This window comes from Neomonachus schauinslandi, chromosome 3 (assembly GCF_002201575.2).
Source record: "Neomonachus schauinslandi chromosome 3, ASM220157v2, whole genome shotgun sequence".
Classification (NCBI taxonomy): Eukaryota; Metazoa; Chordata; class Mammalia; order Carnivora; family Phocidae; genus Neomonachus; species Neomonachus schauinslandi.
The window spans coordinates 105,039,954-105,063,477 of record NC_058405.1 but is presented as its reverse complement, the minus strand read 5'-3'; the positions used below and the strand labels follow the sequence as shown (position 1 = coordinate 105,063,477).

General features: G+C 33.7%; 1 protein-coding gene across 1 annotated transcript in view; it reads left to right on the top strand.

The window, feature by feature from the left end:
- The window catches only part of LRP1B (LDL receptor related protein 1B), a 1,499,204-nt gene that overhangs the window by 1,381,308 nt on the left and 94,372 nt on the right, over positions 1 to 23,524 (top strand). The window contains exons 73-77 of the mRNA XM_044913608.1: positions 949 to 1,074; positions 1,812 to 1,949; positions 3,430 to 3,564; positions 7,321 to 7,440; positions 9,258 to 9,499. Coding sequence (XP_044769543.1) covers positions 949 to 1,074; positions 1,812 to 1,949; positions 3,430 to 3,564; positions 7,321 to 7,440; positions 9,258 to 9,499 — 761 coding nt within the window. The remainder of the gene's footprint in view (positions 1 to 948; positions 1,075 to 1,811; positions 1,950 to 3,429; positions 3,565 to 7,320; positions 7,441 to 9,257; positions 9,500 to 23,524) is intronic.

Genomic DNA, 23,524 nt, shown 5'->3' with positions numbered 1-23,524 from the left:
ATGGAGCTTTGGACTTATTGAATTTGAAATTCCTGAGGAGATAACCTATAATCAATTGTGAGACACTAGAATTAGTGAATTGAAAGTCTTAAGGGTATAGTGTCAAGTAAATCCATGAGAATGAATGAGAATATTAGCAGAGAATTCAAGAGTGAGAAGATCAGGAAACCAATGAAAGTGCCCTGGAATATTCCACATGTAAGGATAAAGTGTCATGAGAGATGTTTCCTACTCTAGGGGTGGAAGTCTTCAGATTAGATAATGATTGAAAGGACAAAGGTAAAATTCTCTGGCTTTCACTGTTGTCTCTTTAAGACACACACACACACACACACACACACAGATACATATACCCACAAAAATTAAACATAAATAACAAAGATCACCTATGTGACTTAAATACATATTTACACATTTGTTTACAGAGATACAGAGTAGGAAACACAGTTATAGTATTGTTGGGACATTTTTTCCACTGGATGACCTATTTTCAGATTTGGACCTGTAACATGCTTTCTCAAGCTCTATCCTGTGTGAAATTGCTCTTTCAAATAGCTAAGTGTCCTGCCATGTTGTATAAACCACAGGCATAAATTAATTTTGTACACCAAGTGAAGTCAGCTAAGATAAGGCATCTGGAAATGAGACCATGAAGTTTGTCTCTTTTTCTTACTTTATTTCATTTCAGCTGTGCACTCTTTTCTGTAGTTAATATAAATAACGAGGATCATAGCTTCTATTATCACATATTTTCTAGTACATACATGGAGGCAATTTCCACAACAAAAGATATTCAGAAAAGCCAGATTATGGATTTGAAAAGAAGGAAACAAAAAAACAAAAAAAACGAAACAAAACAAAAAAAGGAAGACAAAAAAGGGGGGGGGGATGGTTCCACATAAGTCAGTGTACCCAAAGGAGCTGCTTTGCTTTTTTCTTTTTTTTCAGTCAAATTTCTTTGCCCACCCACAAGACCTCACAGATGCAGAAATAACAGAATATGCCTGCAGCCTGAGCAAATGTGCAATGGGATTGATGACTGTGGGGACAACTCAGATGAAGATCACTGTGGTGGTAAATCCATTTAATGTGAAATAATTGATTCAGTGACAGCTATAAGATAATATAATGGTTTGGGGGCTCAAAAAATTAAAAAGAAATATTTTCCATGTGGCATGTCTAAGGGTAATTTTTTTAGACCCTTGCTCCTCTGACAAGGTATGAAAATAATCTGCTAGCATTCACTTGAATAGTAGAGCTGTGTAGCTTTATCCAAAGTCTCTACTAGTCTGTAAATCTCCATTGATTATACAAACTTTTTTCAGAAAATACTGCATGAGAGAAAAAACATAGTGGTTTAAAAATGTTCTCTGTTAAACAGCTCCTTGAGGGGAGAGTGTTAATAAAGAATGTGTGTCTGTATACACAATCCCTTCTTCACAATTCTGAAATTAACAAAACTCTTAAAACCAAATGCTTTACTAATGTAGGTGGCAAAATCATTTGGTGACAAACCCTGACGTGAACTGGTCTGAAGCAGTTTGTATTACTTTAAAAACAAAGTCCCACTTAGGGTGAATATTCAAACATTTTCCTGTGGAAATACAGTGTTACTTATTATAGGGTAAATACACTGTTACTTTTCTAAAAGTCCAGAATTTCAGAATTTTTTCATTTGGCCCAAGAGCTTCAAAGAAAGGATTGTGGAGCCATATTTCTGATAGTGTTTAGTAAAATCTTGAATGTGTTAATGTACTCAATAATTTGTTTTGATTCTATGAAGCATTAATTATTTTTTAATGACTCTATAGGTAAGCTTGCATATAAAGCAAGACCATGTAAAAAAGATGAGTTTGCTTGCAGCAATAAAAAATGTATCCCCATGGACCTGCAGTGTGATCAACTTGATGACTGTGGAGACGGTTCAGATGAACAAGGCTGCAGAATAAGTGAGTTTATTTTCTGTTAAAGTGTAGCAACATGCAAGTTCAATTTCTACTTCAACATGACTAAAATTTTCTCTACTGATGTGAGAAAATATTGTTCTTCAAAAACGTACTTAAGTATACTTTCTTTTTGGTAAGCCCTTGCCAACGCAGTCTTAGAATGCCACTTAAATTAATATCAGAAAGTATGAGGTGGGAAAGTTCGATTTCACAGTGAGTACCCTTCTTAGAGCTGAACCTGAGATCCCAATACCCAATTACAGACTTTGTTGTCAGCAAAGAAGTCTATATCCCTTAATATTTTATTTTATAAAATATAAATTTAATATTTTTGATTCTTACAAAGGTCTTAGTAATTTATTCAGTGTTTTAAGATTTTAATCCATTGCCAAGTTATTCTTAAAGAAGACATTATTGTTTTATTCAGTTGGAGTGTGATGATATTTGAGTTATTAGACCTTGGTTATTTTTGTGTTTAATGTTTGATATCTCATTTTTCGTATTAAGAAAAATAACCAAACTTATGACTCTAAACTTGGATTGCTTATAAAAGTCATAAAATGCTTCCTATTATGGGGTCTTTCACTTTTTCTCATTTATGCATCCCAATTGTTCCTCACTGGGTTGATGAAGCATTACCCACCTTAATATGGCCACATATATCTCAACTGAGGTATAATTCCATTGGTGTGCTTTAATTAATTATAAGATATTCAAGAGTCAGTGGGGATTAATAACAGTTACAATTCTGATAATTAAAGTTTTCATATTTCAAAATAATTGATATATGTAAGTAAAATAGAGCTAATTCAACATCATTTTTATAATAATTGTCCCTCTCATTTTTTTGTGCATTCTAAAATGTTTTCTGGAATAGGAAATAAATTATGAAATTGCAACTACTATGCTGGGAATGGCAAATAACACATAACACTAACTTGTGTAACAGCCCGTGACCACTGGAGCATGTTGCTCCTCATATATATTTCCAGGCTAAAAACATTTAAGAACTAATGATTTAACCTACTTGTTTGAGTAACAGGTAGTACCCTTGGTTGAATTCCTGAATACTAAATTTAGGTTAGCATTTGATGCCTACATTTCTAGGTAGCATCTAGGAAACCTTTTGGTTCCTAGAGAAGAATGTAGTACTCATACATCGTACCATTGTAATGATAGCTTGTCATTAGAAACATTGACTCTTGACTTCCTTTTACAAAGTAGTGTACTTCAATACAGCTGTAAATATCAGCTATTGGCAGTTTGGTCTAAACTACATTCAATGTAAATAAGCTCAGTTTTTTTATCTGCTTCTATACCTTTATAAGAAATGATGACTTATATAGAGAGAAGATCATAATCTTATAAATTCAAAAAAAGTTATCTATGGAATAATAAATATAATTTTAAATTAAGAAAAAAGGTAAACTCCCACTTCAGGAATTAGAATTATATTAGTTTTGATGGCATTTTTAAATCCTAGCTCCTGCTGAATATACCTGTGAAGATAATGTGAATCCATGTGGAGATGATGCATATTGTAATCAAATAAAAACATCTGTTTTTTGTCGCTGTAAGCCTGGATTTCAGAGAAACATGAAAAACAGACAGTGTGAAGGTATAGTACATTTCCTCAACAGCTTGCTCTTAAATCTTTAGGTTATAAAAGACTCACAAGGCTGTTAAATTGTGAGATGACATGGGATTGATTTTCATCAGATTGGTGTGTATCTACGGGATACCGTTTTACCTACAAGAGTGACAGTCCCTGGGGTCAAGAGCCTGTTTGTTTGTATGGCTAAACTAACCAGCTCTGAGGCTACAAAGCCTTTTCTATAGCAGATTCAGACCTGCAGGAATTTCAATTGTACTGTTACAACTCTGTTTTGAAATGCAAATAACAACATCGCTGGTTCAGGAACTACTGGAGAATTAGAGGCACTTCATGAAAGAACGTGTTTATGATGACCCATTTCTCTTGAGCTGTGGTATTGGGGCATTGCCCTAGGTAATTCACTTTTAGAGAACGGGGGCTTTTGTCCTAACACCATGTCTCAAACAGTGCTTTATATTATCAAGAGTGCCTTCTAAAATTCAAAGACAGGATCTAAATAAATCTCTGTCAACTTATTTGAGATCAGGATCTCATAGTAAATTATAGGTAAATATAATATACATCGAGGCTTTAGCTAGAGAGCCGTGAAATATAGACCTCTATGTGCTTACTGCCAGTTTCTCCATTAAAGTTGATATTATTGTAATTAGAGCCAAACCTAAATTGTCTAAGTCTGGCTTATCTAGGGTAAATTCAAGTTGTAAAATGCTTTCACCTACCAGCTTCCTTCTCTACTGTCCATGTTATTCTTGGATAAAGAAAAGTGATTTTGCATTGTGTCAGTCAAAATGAGATTATTGAAATGAATTAATTATATTCAAACAGGGAAAGAAGTGTGGCCATGTCATATTCATGTACATTTTGAATTATATACTTGTTTGAATTATGCATGGCATTTTATTTTTACATTAACATGGAACACTGGAAACTGACAGCCTAGGTTTCTCTACTTTTTTAAAGATTTATTTATCTGTTTTAGAGAGAGCAAGAGGGGAATGGCAGAGGGAGAGGGATAGAGAGAATCTTAAGCAGACTCCCTGCTGTGTGTGGAGCCCAACCTCACAACCCTGAGATCCTGACCTGAGCCGAAATCAAGTGTCAGACCCTCAACCCACTAAGCCACCCGGGTGCCCTTATTTTAATTTAAAAAGTAAATTATTTCTCAAGGCTAGATTATTTCTTTTTTCCCCAGAAACTTTCTAGCAATTGTATATAAACACACACACACACACACACATACATACACACAACCTCTTCAAAATTTTAATTTCAAATAACATTAAATTTCCAACATTTATTTGTGAATAATTGGCTCTATTTCCTGTATATACTTACAAAATTTAAAACTCCCATTCTCAAAGTTTTCTGTATTTTTATTTTATTTTATTTATTTTTTTTTAATTTTTATTTATTTATTTATTTATTTATTTGAGACAGAGCGAATGAGAGACAGAGAGCATGAGAGGGGGGAGGGTCAGAGGGAGAAGCAGACTCCCTGCCGAGCAGGGAGCCCGATGCGGGACTCGATCCCTGGACTCCAGGATCATGACCGGAGCCGAAGGCAGTCGCTTAACCAACTGAGCCACCCAGGGCCCTGTATTTTTAATTATATTCTATGGCAAATAAAACCTGCAACTTCACTCTTCATTTTAAGTTGCTACAAATCCAGTATTTTTTTTGTGCAAATTAATAACTTCTGCACTCCAATAAAATTTGTATCCTTATTAAAGGAAGTTTTGATAGTAAGGAAAAGCAATTTGATTTGGTATGGAGGAAGGGAAAGACATTACTTTGATTCATAATTCAAATAATTCAAATGTGTTTGTGCCTTTCTTATATATAGCTCAAATAGAGAATAAGAAATCACTATGTGATGCTAGAGCCAAAATACTTTAATTAGAATATGTAAAGGGAAGACAAATGACAGAACATAGCAGCAGAGAAGTAGCAATGGATTAATAGTTGCTGTGTGCCAGGCACTGTTCTAGGTATTGGACATGTGTGAGATTCTTCCACCCCCTACGAAAGCTCACGGTATCAACATTAGTGAGTGTGTGTGTGTGTGTGTGTGTATGCACATGGGTGTGTTTTAGGTAATCTCTCCCAATGTGGGACTGAGATTAAGAGTCACATACTCTGCAAACAAAGTGAGCCAGGCCCCCTGACATTAGTATAGAGATGAAGAGAAAATGGTGATTCTGGCCAATATAGGGCCATGTGAAGGAGGCGAAATTTTATCAAATCATGTAGATTTTTATTTTGATTCCACATCAAAGGGAAAGAAACGAAAGAATCAAATAGCATACTGTTCAAAGTTACAGGTGTCAAACAAATCAAATATTATTTATTGCAATACTTTATTTTATTATGTTAATCACCATACATTACCTCATTAGTTTTTGATTAGTGTTCCATGACTCATTGTTTGCGTATAACACCCAGTGCTCCAATATTGTAATACTTTTTTGATGGCCAAGTGCGGATAAGATATATTTTGCTCTGTCCCTGGTATGGTATTCGCTAACAATACAGTTTTCTTTATCTTTTTGTCCTATATTTCAATCAAACACAGAAATGAATTATCGTGAGAGTGCCTAAGTTCAGCTTGGGCGAAGTATCTTGGTAGAGACAACAGAATCAGAAAGCCTGAATTTGAGCCTTGCCACTCATTCCAAGTGTCCCTGGGAAATTCCTGATCTCTACCACTGAGGCTTTGGAACACAGTTGAGAACTAAATGAAAGATAATTATTATTGCTGTGCTTATCCTTGAATTTTCCAACTCAAAAGAAGGATGTATCTCACAGATTTATTACATAATGAGGGCAACGTGATAAAAAGAGTGGAAGAATTAAGCTGACTGAAAATAGAGAAAGTAGTAATTCACCAGAATCACCTGACGTCACTGTTGGCTCTGCTTAAGCCATTAAAATTAGAGGCATGTGCTAAGCCACAGAATATTGCCTGTGATTTATTTATTACATATGATGTACATGGATTTATTTATCTGCAGATATTCAGGGTTTTGTTGCTATTATTTCACATAGCCCTTCTTGTAACATCGTCACTTCATATATATGAAGCCAGACGTGTGTTACATGTGTATCTGTATCTTCATTTTTTTTGCCAGGAATTGTGTAACATGCAGGCAATAAAAAGTTAATTATAATTTAAGCCCTAAAGGGGCTGAAAGTCAAGTAGGGGATATGAATCTATGGCCACATATGTGAAATATAGTAGGTACAGTGCTATCAGAGAGAAACAACCAGACAGTGGAGAAACTATGGGATGGGTATATATTGGTGGAAAACAAGAAAGGTTTCACTTCAGGTGGATTTTGAGAGATTAGTAAAAATTCTCTACGTCAAGGTGGGCAAGGGGATTATAGGACATTATATGATAGTACAAAGGTATGGAGGTAGATCGTCAGAAACAGTCTTAAAAGGAAACCTCAAGAAGTGTTCGTTTGAGTGAATGAAAATACTAGGGAAGTTTGAAAGGGCTATTTGAATGTGTTAAGTGGGTTAAAAAGCAATGTACAAACAATTGATGAATTATTATAGTGAAACTATTGTAAAAAAAAATTGTTATGGCCAGAAAATATGACACAGCAAATCACACACTTGAGAGTTTTAAAAAGGCAATAAAAGAAATAGAAATAAGAAGTTGAAGGAAGAAAAATTTGTCTTTCTTTAAATGTGGGAAGAATGGAAGCACTAATTGAGGGTATGGTGATGCTATATTAAGCTCTTCTCTTCTAGATCTTAATGAATGTTTGGTGTTTGGCACATGTTCCCACCAATGTATAAATATGGAAGGGTCGTATAAATGTGTGTGTGACCAGAATTTTCAGGAAAGGAATAACACCTGCATAGCAAAAGGTAAGGTTATAACAATGATTTTAAATGCTATTATAACTGCTATAAATATCTTATGGGGGGAAATGATGCTTCATATTATATTTTAGCAATAGCTCCATGCCTGAAAATATAAATAAATCTCTTTTTAATATTGGCTAATTTGCCAAGTTGGTTTGTTGTCATTCTTAATCTAATCTGGGATGGTTTATAGATATGATTGCCAAATACATGGTTACTGTTCAAATCACTTTTGTGCTTGAAAAATCTGTCAGGAGGAGGGAAAAGTTTATAAGCCAATGTGATAGAATATAAAGTATCTTTCTTTATGGCCTGCTCTCAGTGTATTTGAGAAATATTATTATACCGATGGATAAAAATAACAGGTTAAAGGTTAGCATTATAAGGAGAATGGAATTTTGAGTTGGAATTTAAAAGGTTTTAAAATAAAATCCTGCTTTAATTCAGACCTCGTTTACTTAAGAATATCATTTTTAAAACTTAAAAAAACTGGGTATTTGGGACTTTTTTAGGTATGAATTTTCATGCTCTAGTTTTTACTAAATAATATTGTAACAGATATTGTTAGTTACAGGGCATGATTGGACAATGTTAATAAGACAGTTATTACAGGTGGAAAATAACATGATATAGTGGATTAAGGATGGGCGGACAGGTAAATGTACTTGAATTTGAATCCTAGCATTGCCTCTTTCTGATATGTGGCCTTGGGGAAGTTATTAAACTCTCTGAGCCTCAGTTCCTTATCTGTAAAATGGAAATATGAATCCCTACTTTCCATAAGAGGAGGAGATAAATTATGAAAGTTTTAACACAGTGCCTGCCATAGAGTAGACAAACATAACCATGTAAGAACTATTAAACCTGTAGGGCGAACTTCACTTCACAATTTTTTTTTTTTAATTTGCAGATAGAGTATATGCAATTCAATCTTTATGGTTTTATTAATATTTTAATTAGTATATTCAGAATTCACTAGGTTTTTACTTGTCTCAATATGCAAATGACATTAGTTTTGTATTGTAGGTTTCAAAACTTCAGGTTACAGGGATCTACTAACAAGATCCTAAATAATATTGACATTATGGTATTTTAATGTAGTAAATATTGACATCTTTTTATAATAAAAATAAAAGAATATTTGAGATATATGAATATTAGAAGAAGACTCTCCCCCCTTAATTTTCATTTCTTTTTTTTTAAGATTTTATTTATTTATTTGAGAGAGAGAATGAGAGAGAGAGAGCATGAGAGGGGGGAGGGTCAGAGGGAGAAGCAGACTCCCCGCTGAGCAGGGAGCCCGATGCGGGACTCGATCCCGGGACTCCAGGATCATGACCTGAGCCGAAGGGAGTTGCTTAACCAACTGAGCCACCCAGGCGCCCTTAATTTTCATTTCTTAACCTAAGAAAATGATGACTCGATGCATAAACTAAATGCTCAGGAATGTTTGATGCTTAATGAGTACACAATATACCATCTGAATATTGAGGATCGAAGCTTTAGAACATAATGTATTGCAATTTATCAAATAGAGATCCCTCTTTATGAAAAGGATATCTACTACAAATACCTAATTTCTAGTCATAAGGTAAGCTTTGCCCTGGGAAAACCTACATCAATAACTATTAGAAATGTTTAGGTAAGTGTGTATTAGAAATAAGTCATAGAGACTATAACATGATATAAAATTGGTTGATTTTTACTGAGCAAGAAACTGTGTTAAGAATAATAATTCAAAATAATTTAAAAGTGCAATTATTGCTTTTACATTAGTTGAAATTTACTTTATTTTTGTATTTTATTATAATAATCTCCAGGCTCTGAAGATCAAGTTCTCTACATTGCTAATGACACTGATATCCTGGGTTTTATATATCCATTCAACTACAGTGGCGATCATCAACAAATTTCTCATATTGAACATAATTCAAGGATAACAGGGATGGATGTATATTATCAAAGAGATATGATTATTTGGAGTACTCAGTTTAATCCAGGCGGAATTTTCTACAAAAGGATCCATGGCAGAGAAAAAAGGCAAGCAAACAGTGGCTTGATTGTAAGTAAATAACATTGACTATTTGAAGGCTCATACTTTTCCACCTCCCTATTTTTTTAATCTATCAATCGCAATATCTGATTATAGGAGGTAATTAGTATATTCAATTATTTCTCCCAATATTCTCCCTATACAGAAATCAAACATTTCCCTACTCATTTATTCTCACAGCTGCATATAATTTAATTATATATTATGGTTTTCTTTAAGTACATTTGCTTTAGCTATGTAAGAATGGTAATGAATAATACCTAATATTTCTAGCACATTTTATATTTTGTATTATTTAGCATTATATTATGAACGTGAGTTTTTTTCATCATGAGATAAGATCAGGAATCATTACTTTGTTTTTATGTTAGAAAATAAACTATCAAAATATGCAGGGAATATTATTTCATTTTTAACAATATGAGAAATATACCTCTCTTCTAGGGCAGGAGATCAACTAAATTGTGTAACCATTTCTTCTGACTCCTGATAACTCTATTTCAGGGAACATCCAAAACAGAGCAATATTGTTTGCTGGTGTATGATGGACATGTTGATTATCATGGTTATTCCTTTTGAGAAAAATAAACTAGAGCATTTGTTTAGATTTGTGGTTGTAGACTGTCCTTTTTTGTTTTAGGGCATGTCAATTTATTGTGCATTTTATATTTTGAGGTAACCTGGGAGAAAAATGACAGATAAATACTTATTTTTATGAGACCTGGCCCATTCCCATACAACCAAAAAGTCAAGTGCTATCACAGTAGGATATAATTGAAGCTTTGTATTCGAAAAGAATCAGAGGTACCTATCTGGAAGTCCTTACTACCTTTTGCGGTGGTATCTACCATAAAGATTAGAACTGCATGAATACCATTTGATAGAAAGCTGGAATACATTTTTATCAGGTAGATAGCAATAATCTGGTTTTAATGAAGTTATATTACCTTTCTAATTCAGGTTAGATTAAATTAATTGTGAGTAAAAATCCATATATATCATTGAGGAGGGCACATTCTGCATGGAGCACTGGGTGTTATGCACAAACAATGAATCATGGAACACTTCATCTAAAACTAATGATGTAATGTATGGGGATTAACATAAGAATAAAAAATAAATAAATAAATAAATAAAAAATCCATATATATCAGAGTTGTTTCTTCAACTCCTCCTCCACCAAATAGAGTTTTATAAAATACCTTTAAGTTCTATTAAGAACAGTTCTAGGAAAGAGGCAAAAAATCTAATAGATCCCTCTGCCTTCCTTCACTTACTCACTTGCTATCAGACCAAAAAGCTGGTTTAGTCTTGACTAGCTTTAGCTTTCTTTATCTGTAACACACAGTCTGCTTTGCAAAAACATTGCTCTGACGGTAACTAATTAATGAAGTGATAAGGAGTATGTACTGTGGAGTTACATTGCCTGGGTTTTAATATTGTTCCTATTGCTTACTAGCCTCTTAGTTGCTCTGCCCTCTCTATTTCGTGAGGTTTTAGTGAGGAATATATATATATATATATATATATATATATATATATATATATTTACATGCATATACTGATTGTATGTTAGTGTTAATAGTTCTTGGCACATAATAAGTACTCTATAGACGCTTGCTATTAACAGGATGATGATGATGCTTCTGATGATGACAATGATGGTATTGATGATGATTGACAAGATGTTCTTCTCTAAGATGCATGTAATCACATGAAAAATTTTGCAACTTACTCTTTTCTGAATTTTTTTTCTAAAAATACATCTTTGACATAATTTTTTCAGTGAAAATTATTTGATAATTATTTTAGTTTTGTCTGGGGAGATTAATAATTAATATATAACCAGTTTCTTCTAGTGAACAGAGTTTATTATAGACCCGAAGCCAAATTTGCTTATAGTTTGATAACTAAGTTTTTATCCTTAATGCATAGAAATATATAAATGTGTATATTTTGCTTGTATATTATATATTTATTTACTTGTATATATCTTATATATTTTAAAGATTTTTTTATTTGAGAGAGACAGAGCGAGCACGGTGGGGGGGGGGTAGAGAGAGAGGGGGTTACCAGTGAACCAAATGGAAGGTGTTAGCCATGGGATAACAGGATGTCTTGAAGAGGATGCTTTGTGTTTACAGAATAATAGAATATTTCCATCTCAGTAAAGTGTAGGAAATATGTTGTATCAGAAATTAGAAGAATATTACTCAGACAACTAAATGTTAACCAAAGCCTATTCTAAAGGAAGGTAATTTTCAATATGATCTTTTTTTGGAAGTCGTGAAGGGAATACTCTTCTATAATCTGTGAAAATGCCTTGAATACTAATTATGATGATAAATTTAAATTTCAAATGCAGTCTAAGTTATTTACAGATAGAAATGCTTATGATTTTCTAGCCCCCTGGGCTATACAAAATGGATGTATTTTTTTTCCTTTAAGAAAATTAAATAATTTAAAACATAAAAGGTGACATGATTCAATCTATATGTAAAGCATAATGAGATTTCTGAATTTGAATTTTAGTAGTCAGAACAGAGTATGATAGCATTATGCAACAATTATACATACTTTCTGGCAATTTATCATTTTTAGTATGAAGTACTAAAGTAGGTACTTTTGATGACAAAGTAGGTCAATGCTTGGAGAAATGCAAATGATTTTAAAAATACAGATTAGATTTTTACCATTAAATAGCTAAATATTCCTGAGCAAAACAAATGGTTTATCTGATCTACCTAATTTTGAGAAGTGAATATGAGATACCATTTTTGGCATATTCTCTATTATGCAAAAGAGGATTTCAGAATGAAAATGCTTATAGTTTTATTCATTAATAATCATATCTTTTCTTCAGTAAGTTGATTAGGCAATTATTTTTCCCTGAGAGCTTTTAAGAAAATATCCAACTAAGTTTTATTTAATAGGTTTCCATCTCTAATTGGGGACCTAGTTATAAACCTCAAACCCCAATATATGGGTTTGTGTACATCACACACACACACACACATACACACCTATACATACACACACACACACACAAGTGCATAGGTATGCTTGTGTGCTCACAAAGTTCATGTGTGTACACAAGTTTTAGCAAAAAACAAAGTCTTGTTTTAGGACATTGGAATACTAGTAGAAATTGATAGTTTCTTTTTCCATTTTTTAAATTAATTTTCTTAATTACTATAAATTTATGGTAATCATTATAACTTTACCTTGAAATTGTCTACACTTGCTTCTCAAGAATACTTTTCAAACCATCTGAGTTTATTCAAACCATTTAACAACTACAATCATTTATTATGATTTCTTTGGAGGAAATCTAAAACTGTCAAATCATTAAGTTATTTCCATTATGTGCTCATTGCTGATTGCATAAGACAGGCATTCAACAATGTATGCTGATTGGCATTAAATGGTTCTGTAACAGTTGTGATCAATATTCAAAATTTTATTGAACATAAATCTTATAGGAATATATAAAACATATGATTCCACAATTAATAATTCTAAGGATATTATTGAACATATTGTATAGCATTTTAAGGTGAACCAGTCAAATTTTTTCATTCATACCCAAAGCTTTATTTAAGGAGTCCTGTTTGTTAGGTTTAGTGTTGGGTTCCTAGGATACAAAATAATAACAAAGTCTTATTCTCCTGAAGCTTATATTCTGGGGAACAAAGACAAAGTCAAGTAAATTCATAAATAAATAAATACCAAAAATCCTAATTTTGAAAATTATATTGAAGGAAATACATAATGGACCAAGAAAGAAAAACTCAAGTGTTGTAAGACTTCTTTGAATAGGATGCTCCATAAAGGCCCATTTAAAGAGATTTGAGTGAAGACCTAAAAGATGAGGAGGAAGTAATGTCATCTTATTTATGTCTAAGACAACTATTTTACTTTTATGTAGAGAACGGATTTGGTGGGGGCAAAGCTGGAACAGAAAGAGACCACATAGGACGACTGTGCTCCAAGTTGGAGCACAAATGGTGGTAGGTTGTAGTATTATAGTCTCAATGAAATGGAAGGGAGTGAGTATAAGTTTAACAAAGTTCGCAAATAGAATGAATGTAGAAGATGAGTATAGGAAGGACTCAAGACGTAGATTTTACAACTTGATGGGTAGTGAAAACGGTAAATTGTGGGTTTGGTTTCAGTCATGTTAAGTCTGAGATCTAAGTGAGGGGTTGTAGGAGTGAATTGTCAAATAGTGGTGTATTCAAGGCTTGATCTAAGTCTCTGGATTGGAGATATGTTTTAAGGAATAGAAGAATAGACAAGATATCTAGAACCATGAAGCCTGGTTAGATTACCAAGAAGAGAGTACAGGTGAAGTAAAGAAGCCTGGAACCAAGCTCTGAAGCCAGGTTAAAATGACGACAGTGAGTGGGAAGTGAATTAGGAGAATAGAAGAGAATGTAGTGTCACAGAAGCTAAGATAGGAGACTATTTTGAGAAAGAGATTGAGGTTATATTTCTAGCACTGCCAAAAGATCAAGTAAATGAGGACAAAGAAGCATTCAGTAAGTTTCGTGACAGATGTTAATTAAGGACCTTGACAAATGCTGAAAATCGCAGAGGAAGCAGACATCAGAGAACACTCAGTAGTTCTACATCAGTGGTGCTCAACTGAGGATGATCTCCCACCACAGGGGACATTTGGCAATGTCTGGAGATACTTTTTTATTGTCACAACGGAGGAGTGCTGCTGGCATTCGGTGAGCATAGTAGAGGCCAGGGAGGCTACTTAAAACTCTACAGTACATAGGCTAGTTCCTCATAACAAGAAATGATCCTGACTGAAATGTCAATAGCTGAGAAACCATTTTCTACATAGTAATATCAGTCTCTCCAACCAAACTTTAAGTAGATCTTTTGTGTTTGTTACATCATTTTATGTAATAATAACCCTGAAATAGAAAATGATTCTAAGATGAATCACCAATATAGTTATTCTTTTATTGGTCTCTTACTTCATTTTTTCTCACCTGAGTCTTTCTTGCTACATCTTTTTCTCCTTCCCTCTGAATATTAGAATGCCTGTAGGCCCCGACCTTGATCCTCTTTCTTCTACCTTTTCTCACTTCCTTATAGAGTTTATATAGTTTAATGGTTTAATACATACCCACATGCTCACAGCTACCAAATTGCTATCAGGCTCTGTTCAACTGCTTACTTTGCTTTTTCTTTTGGAATTTTTAAAGATTTATTTATATATTTTAGAGATAGAGAGTGCACTTGAGTTAGGGGGAGGGGCAGAGGGAGAGAATCTTCAAGCAGACTCCCCGAGGACAGGGAGCTGGAGGATTTTAAAAAATGTTCCCAAAATAGCATGCCTAAAAATAAACATCTCATGATTCACAAAATCTACTTCCCCAATCTCATTTAATGGCAAATCAATTTTCCAGGGGCTCAAAGTAAAAATCTTGGAGTTACGAGGTACCCGGGTGGCTCAGTTGGTTAAGTGGTTGACTCTTGGTTTTGGTTCAGGTCATGATCTCAGGGTGGTGAGATCAAGCCCCATGTTGGCCTCTGCACTCAGTGGGGAATCTGCTTCAGGATTCTCTCTCCCTTTGCCCCTCCATTCTCAAAATAAATAAATAAATCTTAAAAAAAAAATCTTAGGAGTTACTATTGATCCTTCTTTCATAATTCCCAAATCAGGTGATCCTATTGAATGTACCTTCAACATATGCTAGGAGTTAACTACCTTACATCAGCTTGACTTTAAATACCTACTTTTAAATCACCATCATCTTTCTTCTGACTTAGTGCAGTAGCCTCCTAACTGGTCTTTTTGCTTTCCTTCTTACTTACCACACAATCACCAGAATGCACCTTCTAAGACATAAATTAGATCACATGACATCTCTGATCAAAGATATCTAGTGGTTCCCCATTCAAAAGACAAATTTCTCATCCTTACAAAGGTTTAAAAGGTCTGGTCTCCTCTCTGACTCCATCTCCTATTAATTTCTCCCTTATGCTTCTCCAAGGATGCTTTGGTATTTGTAAAACCTATCAGTACCTACTAATGTAAGGCCTTTCCTGAAATGTTCTCTTAGCCTAAGTGTTCTTCAGCTGGATATCCGTCATGGCTCAATTCCTAAACTTCTTCAAGAATTTCCTCAAATGCCATCTTATGGATACATAATGTATCGATAATTGCAATCTATTGTCCCACTCCCACCCTGGATCCTCAACACACTACTCTTTTTTTTTTTTTTCACTCTCACAGTACATATCTTTATTAAACTACTATATAATTTACTTACCTACTACATTTATTATTTCCTCTGAACCTTACCTTGCTGTAAGTAAATTTTCCCATGGCAGGTATTTTTGCTGTTTTGCCCACTTCTATATGTAATCCTAACACCTAGAACAGGATCTGTCATAAAGTAGGTACATAGTATTTTTTAAGGGTTACAAGCAATAAATTAATTGAAAATCTTTGGTATACATGGCAATAGTATATTGATCTTGAAAAATTATACTTTACAAGTTATTCTTCTCATCCTTGCTTTCAATTCATTATAAGATCAAATATTTTTATCTCCAGATATATCCCATTTTTATCCACTTTTCTCTCACAAAAATTCAGATTACAATTCCACATTTTCCTTTCTAAGGTCCATTCAGTAAGCCTCCTCTGATTATCCTGTATCCACTTCTTGTCCCCGGTCCTAAGCTATTTTCCACATTATAGCCAACATAATTTTAAAACATTAATATAATCATCATATCTCCCCCACTTAAATCCTTCCAATGGTTTTCCATTGAAAACTCATTGGTTTATAAGCCTCTCCGTGATATCAGTCTCATCTTACACCATACCCTTCCCATTTCCTTACACACCTGTGAACATACACATATATACCCACAAACACACTTTTTTTTTTCCTAGCCATAAATACATTATATTTAATTTCCAGGAATGCAACTTCATTTCAGAATCTTCAAGCATGCTCTTTCCTTTGCCTCTCTTAATTATCCCGGTGAACAGAAGGTCCTTTATTAAGAAGACATCATTTTCATTATTATTACTATCATTAACATTGGTCTTGCTTAGGCATTATAGATCTTAGCCCAAATAACATGTTTTCGAGTCTTTCAAAATTGAACCAACTGTTACTGTTTGAAGGGACAGGCTCACAGAAAGATTGACTATTATCTAAAGAAAGTCAATTGAATGCCCAAGAAGTATCATTCAAGGTGACTTCATTATTATTCCAGGTTCTGTTTAGACTTATAAACTGGAATGTTAGTTTGTTTGAGGAATGATAAGACAGTAGGAAACTAATTTTAATGAAGCTAGCCAGAAAATGATGTATAAAACTCAGCGTTGTTGCACACACACACACACACATATTTATAATGTGAATATATTTGATGTATGAGATACATTGAACTACAAGAGCCTAATGTATTTATTCAAGTATATAACATACAGGGTTATGTAAGTTTCAGGTGTATAATATAATGAATGATTCAACAATTCCATACATTAGTCAGTGCTCATCACATGATAAGTAAGCTCTTAATCCTTTTCACCTATTTCACCCATCCCTCCCCACCCCCATTTCTCCTCTAGCAACCACCACTTTGTTTTCTATATTTAAGAATTGGGTTTTTCTCCTCCTTTTTTCTTTGTTCAATTGTTTTGTTTCTTAAATTTTACATATGAGTGGAAATCATATGGCATTTTTTCCTCTGACTTATTTCACTTAGCATTATATCCTCTAGATCCATCCACATTGTTGCAAATGGCAAGATTTCATTTTTTTTTATCTAGTAATATTCCATTGCATATATACACCACATCTTCTTTATCCATTCATCCATGGATGGACATTTAGGTTGCTTCCATATCTTGGTTATTGTAATAATGCTTCAATAAGCATAGGGGAGCATTTTTGAATTAGTGTTTTAGTTTTATTTCAGTAAATACCCACTAGTGGAATTACTGGATCATATGGTAATTCTATTTTTAATTTTTTGAGGAAACTCCATACTGTTTTATGCAGTGGCTGCACCAGTTTGCATTCCCACCAACAGTGCAAGAGGGTTCCTTTTTCTCCCCATTCTCACCAACACTTACTGTTTCTTGTGTTTTTTATCTTAACCATTCTGACAGATGTGAGGTGATATTGTGCTTTTGATTTGCACTTTACTGATGATTAGTGATGTTGAGCATCTTTTCATGTATCTACTGATCATCTGTATGTCTTTTTTGGAAACGTGTCTTCCCATGTCCTCTGCCCATTTTTTAATTGGATTATTTGGGGTTTTGGTGTTGAGCTGTATAAGTTCTTTATATAAAAGCTCTTTATAAGAGCCAAATTTGTACATAATTATATACATATACATATGTACACACACACACACACATATATATGTATCTGCTACATATACTGAATATTTCTGTCATCCACAAGATGCTTACTTAATGATTCTGGAGACAGTATCAACATTTGCTTCTGTGACTCTTTTTCTATGTGTTTATTGCTGTCTTAACTCCCTTTCTTATTGATACATGATTTATCCAATAAGGTCAACTTCTTTTGTCTCTTTAAGGCATGGGCTGCAAACCAGCTATATGGGTAAGATAAATGAGTGAAACAGATTTGACATAACATTAGGGACCCAGGTAAGAGAGGCAAACTCAATACATGTTCCATTAAATCAGGGGGCAGCAGCTGATCGACTCTGTTTTTCTGTAATGTTGCCCTGCTTTTTATATACTATCTTATATATCCTCAATTTTTAAGAAAAAAACAACTTGATTCTTTTTTTTACATCATTAGTTTTTGATATAATGTTCAATGATTCATTAGTAAATGCTAAAAGAAAAAGAAAACTTGATTTTAAGGTGATATCTTAATTTTAAAGTTAAAATATACCTAAAAGTTTTGTTTACTTGAACTTAAATTTAGTCCTCAATCTACCACTTTGCAATCTCCACTTTCAGATAGCTCTGCTTTCCATCTCAAGTGTTATGCTTGTTTAAATTGTAAATGTCAGAAGACACCTTTATTCCTTAATTCTGGGGGATGATATCAAAATTGTTCCCATAAGTACCAACAAATTTTTCACATACTAATGCATGAAAATTCACTATTAGCATTAGATATACCCTTAAAGCTATGTAAAATGCAGGCTTACATAGAATGGATAATATTATTAAACTGCTATATAATTTAATGTTTACAGTCTGAAGAATTTTACAGATCATCTAATCCAAAACCTTTATTTTATATATCACATAATTTATGGAGAAACTAGGATTATTTTACGCCAAGTTTCTGATTCCAAATTTAATGTGCTTTTTAATCTTCCATATCTTTTTTTTTTACCCTAATAGTGTGAAGAAGGTTTTGAGAGCCAGTTTTGCTCTTTTCTCTCTCTCTTTTTTTTTTTTTTTTTTTGGAGGGAGGGTGGTAAATGATGGATAAGTTTAAAGAATACTGAGTATGCTAAAAAAAAAAAAAAGACAAAGTCACATACAATATTGAGTCTATAATCCAAAGACAAATGTGGTCTTTTTGGAAATTGTCCAAGAATTACATACTTTTATTTAGTTTCTTTTCCCCCCTAAGAGGAGTTTGTGCCAGGTAGACATGGTCTTAATGTAGATAAATAAAGATTTAAAATTACTCAAATTGAAATAATCTGTTCCTCAGAATAAATTGTAGATAGAAGGCAGGGATTCCCTTCCTGAAGTGTTTTTGGAACTCTTACACATTCTGACTCCAAATATAATTTTTTCTTGGTTCTTTTGGATTTCCCCATTGCTATATGAGCTTCTAGATTGAAATAATATTTATCCACATATCTTATAATATTATTAAGCCATATAATTTAGTAATGTTCAGAATTTGCATAGTCATTATTTTACTTCTATTTCCTGGTTTATGAGAATTTAATCTGATTCATATATTATAGGCCAAAAGTGTAAATAGCCTTTTCATTTAGTGTGTGTACACCATACACACACACACACACACACACACACGCACACACACTTTAGAGTGGCTTTACAGCTTTGTTTTAATAGCTTTTTTTTTTTAAAGATTTATTTATTTATTTGAGAGAGCGAGAATGAGAGAGAGAGTACATGAGAGGGGGGAGGGTTAGAGGGAGAAGCAGACTCCCCGCCGAGCAGGGAGCCTGATGCGGGACTCGATCCAGGGACTCCAGGATCATGACCTGAGCCGAAGGCAGTCGCTTAACCAACTGAGCCACCCAGGCGCCCCTGTTTTAATAGCTTTACATTACAGGATAATTAACTTTAGTAAAATGAGCCAAATTTTCTTTTCTTACATGAAAAAAATAGCACATAGATAAAATATGTGACTACTTCAATCTACCCTTGTGTTAACTGTATTTTCTTAAAGTATATTGCTAACTATAGGAATTTTTTTTAAAGATTTTATTTATTTATTTGAGAGAGAGAATGAGAGAGAGAGAGAGAGTGAGAGAGCACATGAGAGGGGGGAGGGTCGGAGGGAGAAGCAGACTCCCTGCTGAGCAGGGAGCCCCATGTGGGACTCGATCCTGGGACTCTCAGGATCGTGACCTGAGCTGAAGGCAGTCGCTCAACCAACTGAGCCACCCAGGCGCCCTATAGGAATTTTTTTTAAAAAGAGGACAGTATTTCCACGGTTCAAATGCTTGAAGTCCCACTGCATAGATTTTCCTCTTTCCTTGATTTAAATCAAATGTCTCCAGTGACTTACAGCTTTAGTTTCCTGAAGCTGGAATTGTGACAGATACCTTACAATCCACAGCTGTAAAGGATTAGTTGTTTAAAGTAGTAACCTCTAATTTTGTTACAAGTCTGCCAATTTTTCTGTAAGATTTAAGTGTTTCATTCATTGGACTAATATATCTCCACAAAGAAGAATGCCTCAGGCCTCAAAACTTTGGCTGTGTATTTAGAGAGCTTATTAGGAAAGAAATCATCTGCCTGGAGAAAGCAGTCAAAATGTGTCTTCCACTTTGTGCAATAATATGAGCAACGCCTTTTGTTGTCAGGGTAACTGCTTGCCTCTACAGTCTCTTCAACATGACATATTTCATTAGTGCCTCTAGCTCACAGGCCTGTCTGTCTAGTGAGCTAACCAAAGGGGCAATGAGAGTTTTATATTTTCTTCTTCTTTTGAATCTGATGTGTCTGTTTGTTTTGTTTTGTTTTTCACCTCTTTAGAAGCAAATGGCTTAGCTTTCCTGTTTTCTGTTGTCCCATGTCAGACTCCATTCCTCTCCCAGAACCTGTTTATTTTACTGTGTTTGCCCACTTTTTGTATTCACATGTTTGATTTTGAACCTCTCCACAAATTGTTTTTTTTATTATATCAAGATCCAACAGGAATTTCCACCTTCCACTCCCCCGCCAACATCCATTTAATACTAGAGTCCCTTTTATATGCTAATACTATTCACAATCCTGATCAAACTGTGGGCAATAGAGAGGGATTATTTCATTCCTATGGAACTCATTATAAAGGGTGATTTCCTAATTTGGCCATAGTTTCCTTGACAATGGGAGCATCCTGTTGCTTTCTTGTTATTGTTCTTTTTCTGTTCAGTTCCTCTCTCTTCAGTGTTGAGAATCATTGAGCATTCAGTATGTTGTGAAGTCAGTGAAGATGAACATCTGGGAACATCTTCACCCTGATGCCATTATTCTCTGAGAATCATCTTGTCACCGATGATTTATGACCATAGGTTGAATTTATTGGGTGTGATGTCCTTTACCCCATATTCTAACTACTTTAGTTGATACTGGAGTGACATTAGGGATTCCTTGATCAGGGAACCAGAGAATAAATGTATAGATTTAAATGACTCCATCAGTATCTCTTTGTGATTAGCATTGGAAAGTAACATTTTTCCCTTCCCCTAAGCCATATTTTTTACCCTAGTAATGTGACATAAATTTGATTTATCCTTCTAGAATTTGCCATTAGTAGAATCTTCACCAGTCTGCTTACCTGATCACTTAATCAAACTTCTGAATGTTCTATGAAAATAAAGAATTCAGGTTTTTAATTGTCTGCAGTCCAGGTGTAGAAGTATAGATTGGAAAGATAATCAGACTTTTTTTTTTTAGAAAAAATAATGAGTAAAACAAAATGAAAATCCTAAATTCAAAAAAGTGGAACTTTGCATGGAATGTGTCCTATTTTAGCAAGTATACTCTTAGGATAGGAAATCATGTGTATATATTTACATCTGATAAAGGGAAACTAGATATTTTTCTATGCTCATGCTAGATAACCAATATATTTTTTTGCATGCTGAGGGTTCGCTTCACTAGTGTTAGAAAATGATAAATATGCTCCAACAGACCCTAACCAGCTTATAATGGTTATTTTCTTCATTGTCTGTCATATTTATAAATCTATGACTTACCGTGACATACCCATGCCATTGTTCATATATTTACTTTTATATGCTGCCAAAACAGGAAAAAAATTACCGTTAATTTAAATGATACTGGAACATTTGAAAATAATCTTGTGGTTTGGCTAGGACAAATATTTATATTCTACCCACCTGTGACTATTATTTATACTGTTTCTAAAGCATATTGTATTGCAGAGTGCTTTTTGTTACACATCACTGAGCTATCACTGGGTAGATGGATAGTATTTATTGTTAGAGTTGAGGAATATGTTACTATAAATTTCATAATTTCAGTTTTTAAATCAGTAGGTGAAAAGACTGATAATAAAGGTCGTTAGAAATTTCTATGGGTTCTGTGTTTAGTTCAGGCCATATTTTCCTTCCTTGAGAGCCCAGTAATCTCACAGCAGGCAGTGGCTAGCAATTCCTGTTTATTGATATCTCATGTTCTTTTTTTGAGTTTAGTTTCTCTTCTTTTAATCCAAGTCCACTCACTCCTTCAATAGAATTCGTTCACTAGTAATCCACACAAGAAACTGTCATGTGTTAAAAACCCATATTTCCACTGGTTGCCAGGTCCTAATGATGTTCTTACACATTGACCACATGTCTAGTTATAATCACCTTCAAATAATTGTTTCCATTCTTGATATAATACCCCTGGGAATCCTTTCTCACTTTTGGTTATGCACAATAAACCTGACTATGTCAAATTAATTATGACACTATTTCCTACTGGAAGTGATCAAATTAATTGAAGGGCACAGAGCATACATTATTTTCCTTGCTGTCTATTTGCAAAGAACTCCCTTACTTTTCTGTCTCACAATAATTCAATAATACAATATAAAGCAGAAAATCCAAGCTAGTAAATTTAATATAAATGACAGATATTGTAACTTTCCTTAAAATACGTTTGAATACAGTATCTCTCTAAATATGTCCATCTGTACTAACACATTTTTGCAATTTTTAAATCAAATTATATATGGTGAGGATGCAGAACAACTGGGACTTCCTTAAATTGCTGAGAAGAGTGTATATTTGTACAAACTCTGAAAAAAAAAAATGCTAGTAGTATCTATCCAAGCTAAGTATATGTATACCTTAAGACTCAACAATTCTATTCCTTGCTAAATACTCAACAGAAATGAATGTTTGTGTCCACCAAAAGGCATATACAAGAACATTCATGACTTTGGTTTAGTGGCCTAAAATTATAAATAATCCAAATGGATATCATCAGTAAAATGGTGAAAAATTGTGGCATATTCATAAAATGAAATACTACCCATCAATAAAAAAGTATTAGTAACTGGCATGTACAACAACATGAATGAATTTCATAGATACAATGTTGAGTAAAAGAAGTCAGGAATAGAACAGTATAATACTATTTATATGAATTTGTTTATTCTATTTTGTTAGACATCGGAATTATGGTTAATCTATTTTGTTAGACATCGGAATTATGGTTAATCTCGAGGAATACTGACTAGGAGAAGTTATAGGTGAAGCTTCTATAATTCTAGAAATATTCTAGCAGGGTGGTGGTTATACAAAGGCAGTGCTAGGTTAAACTCCAATGAGTTGTGCACTTAAGAT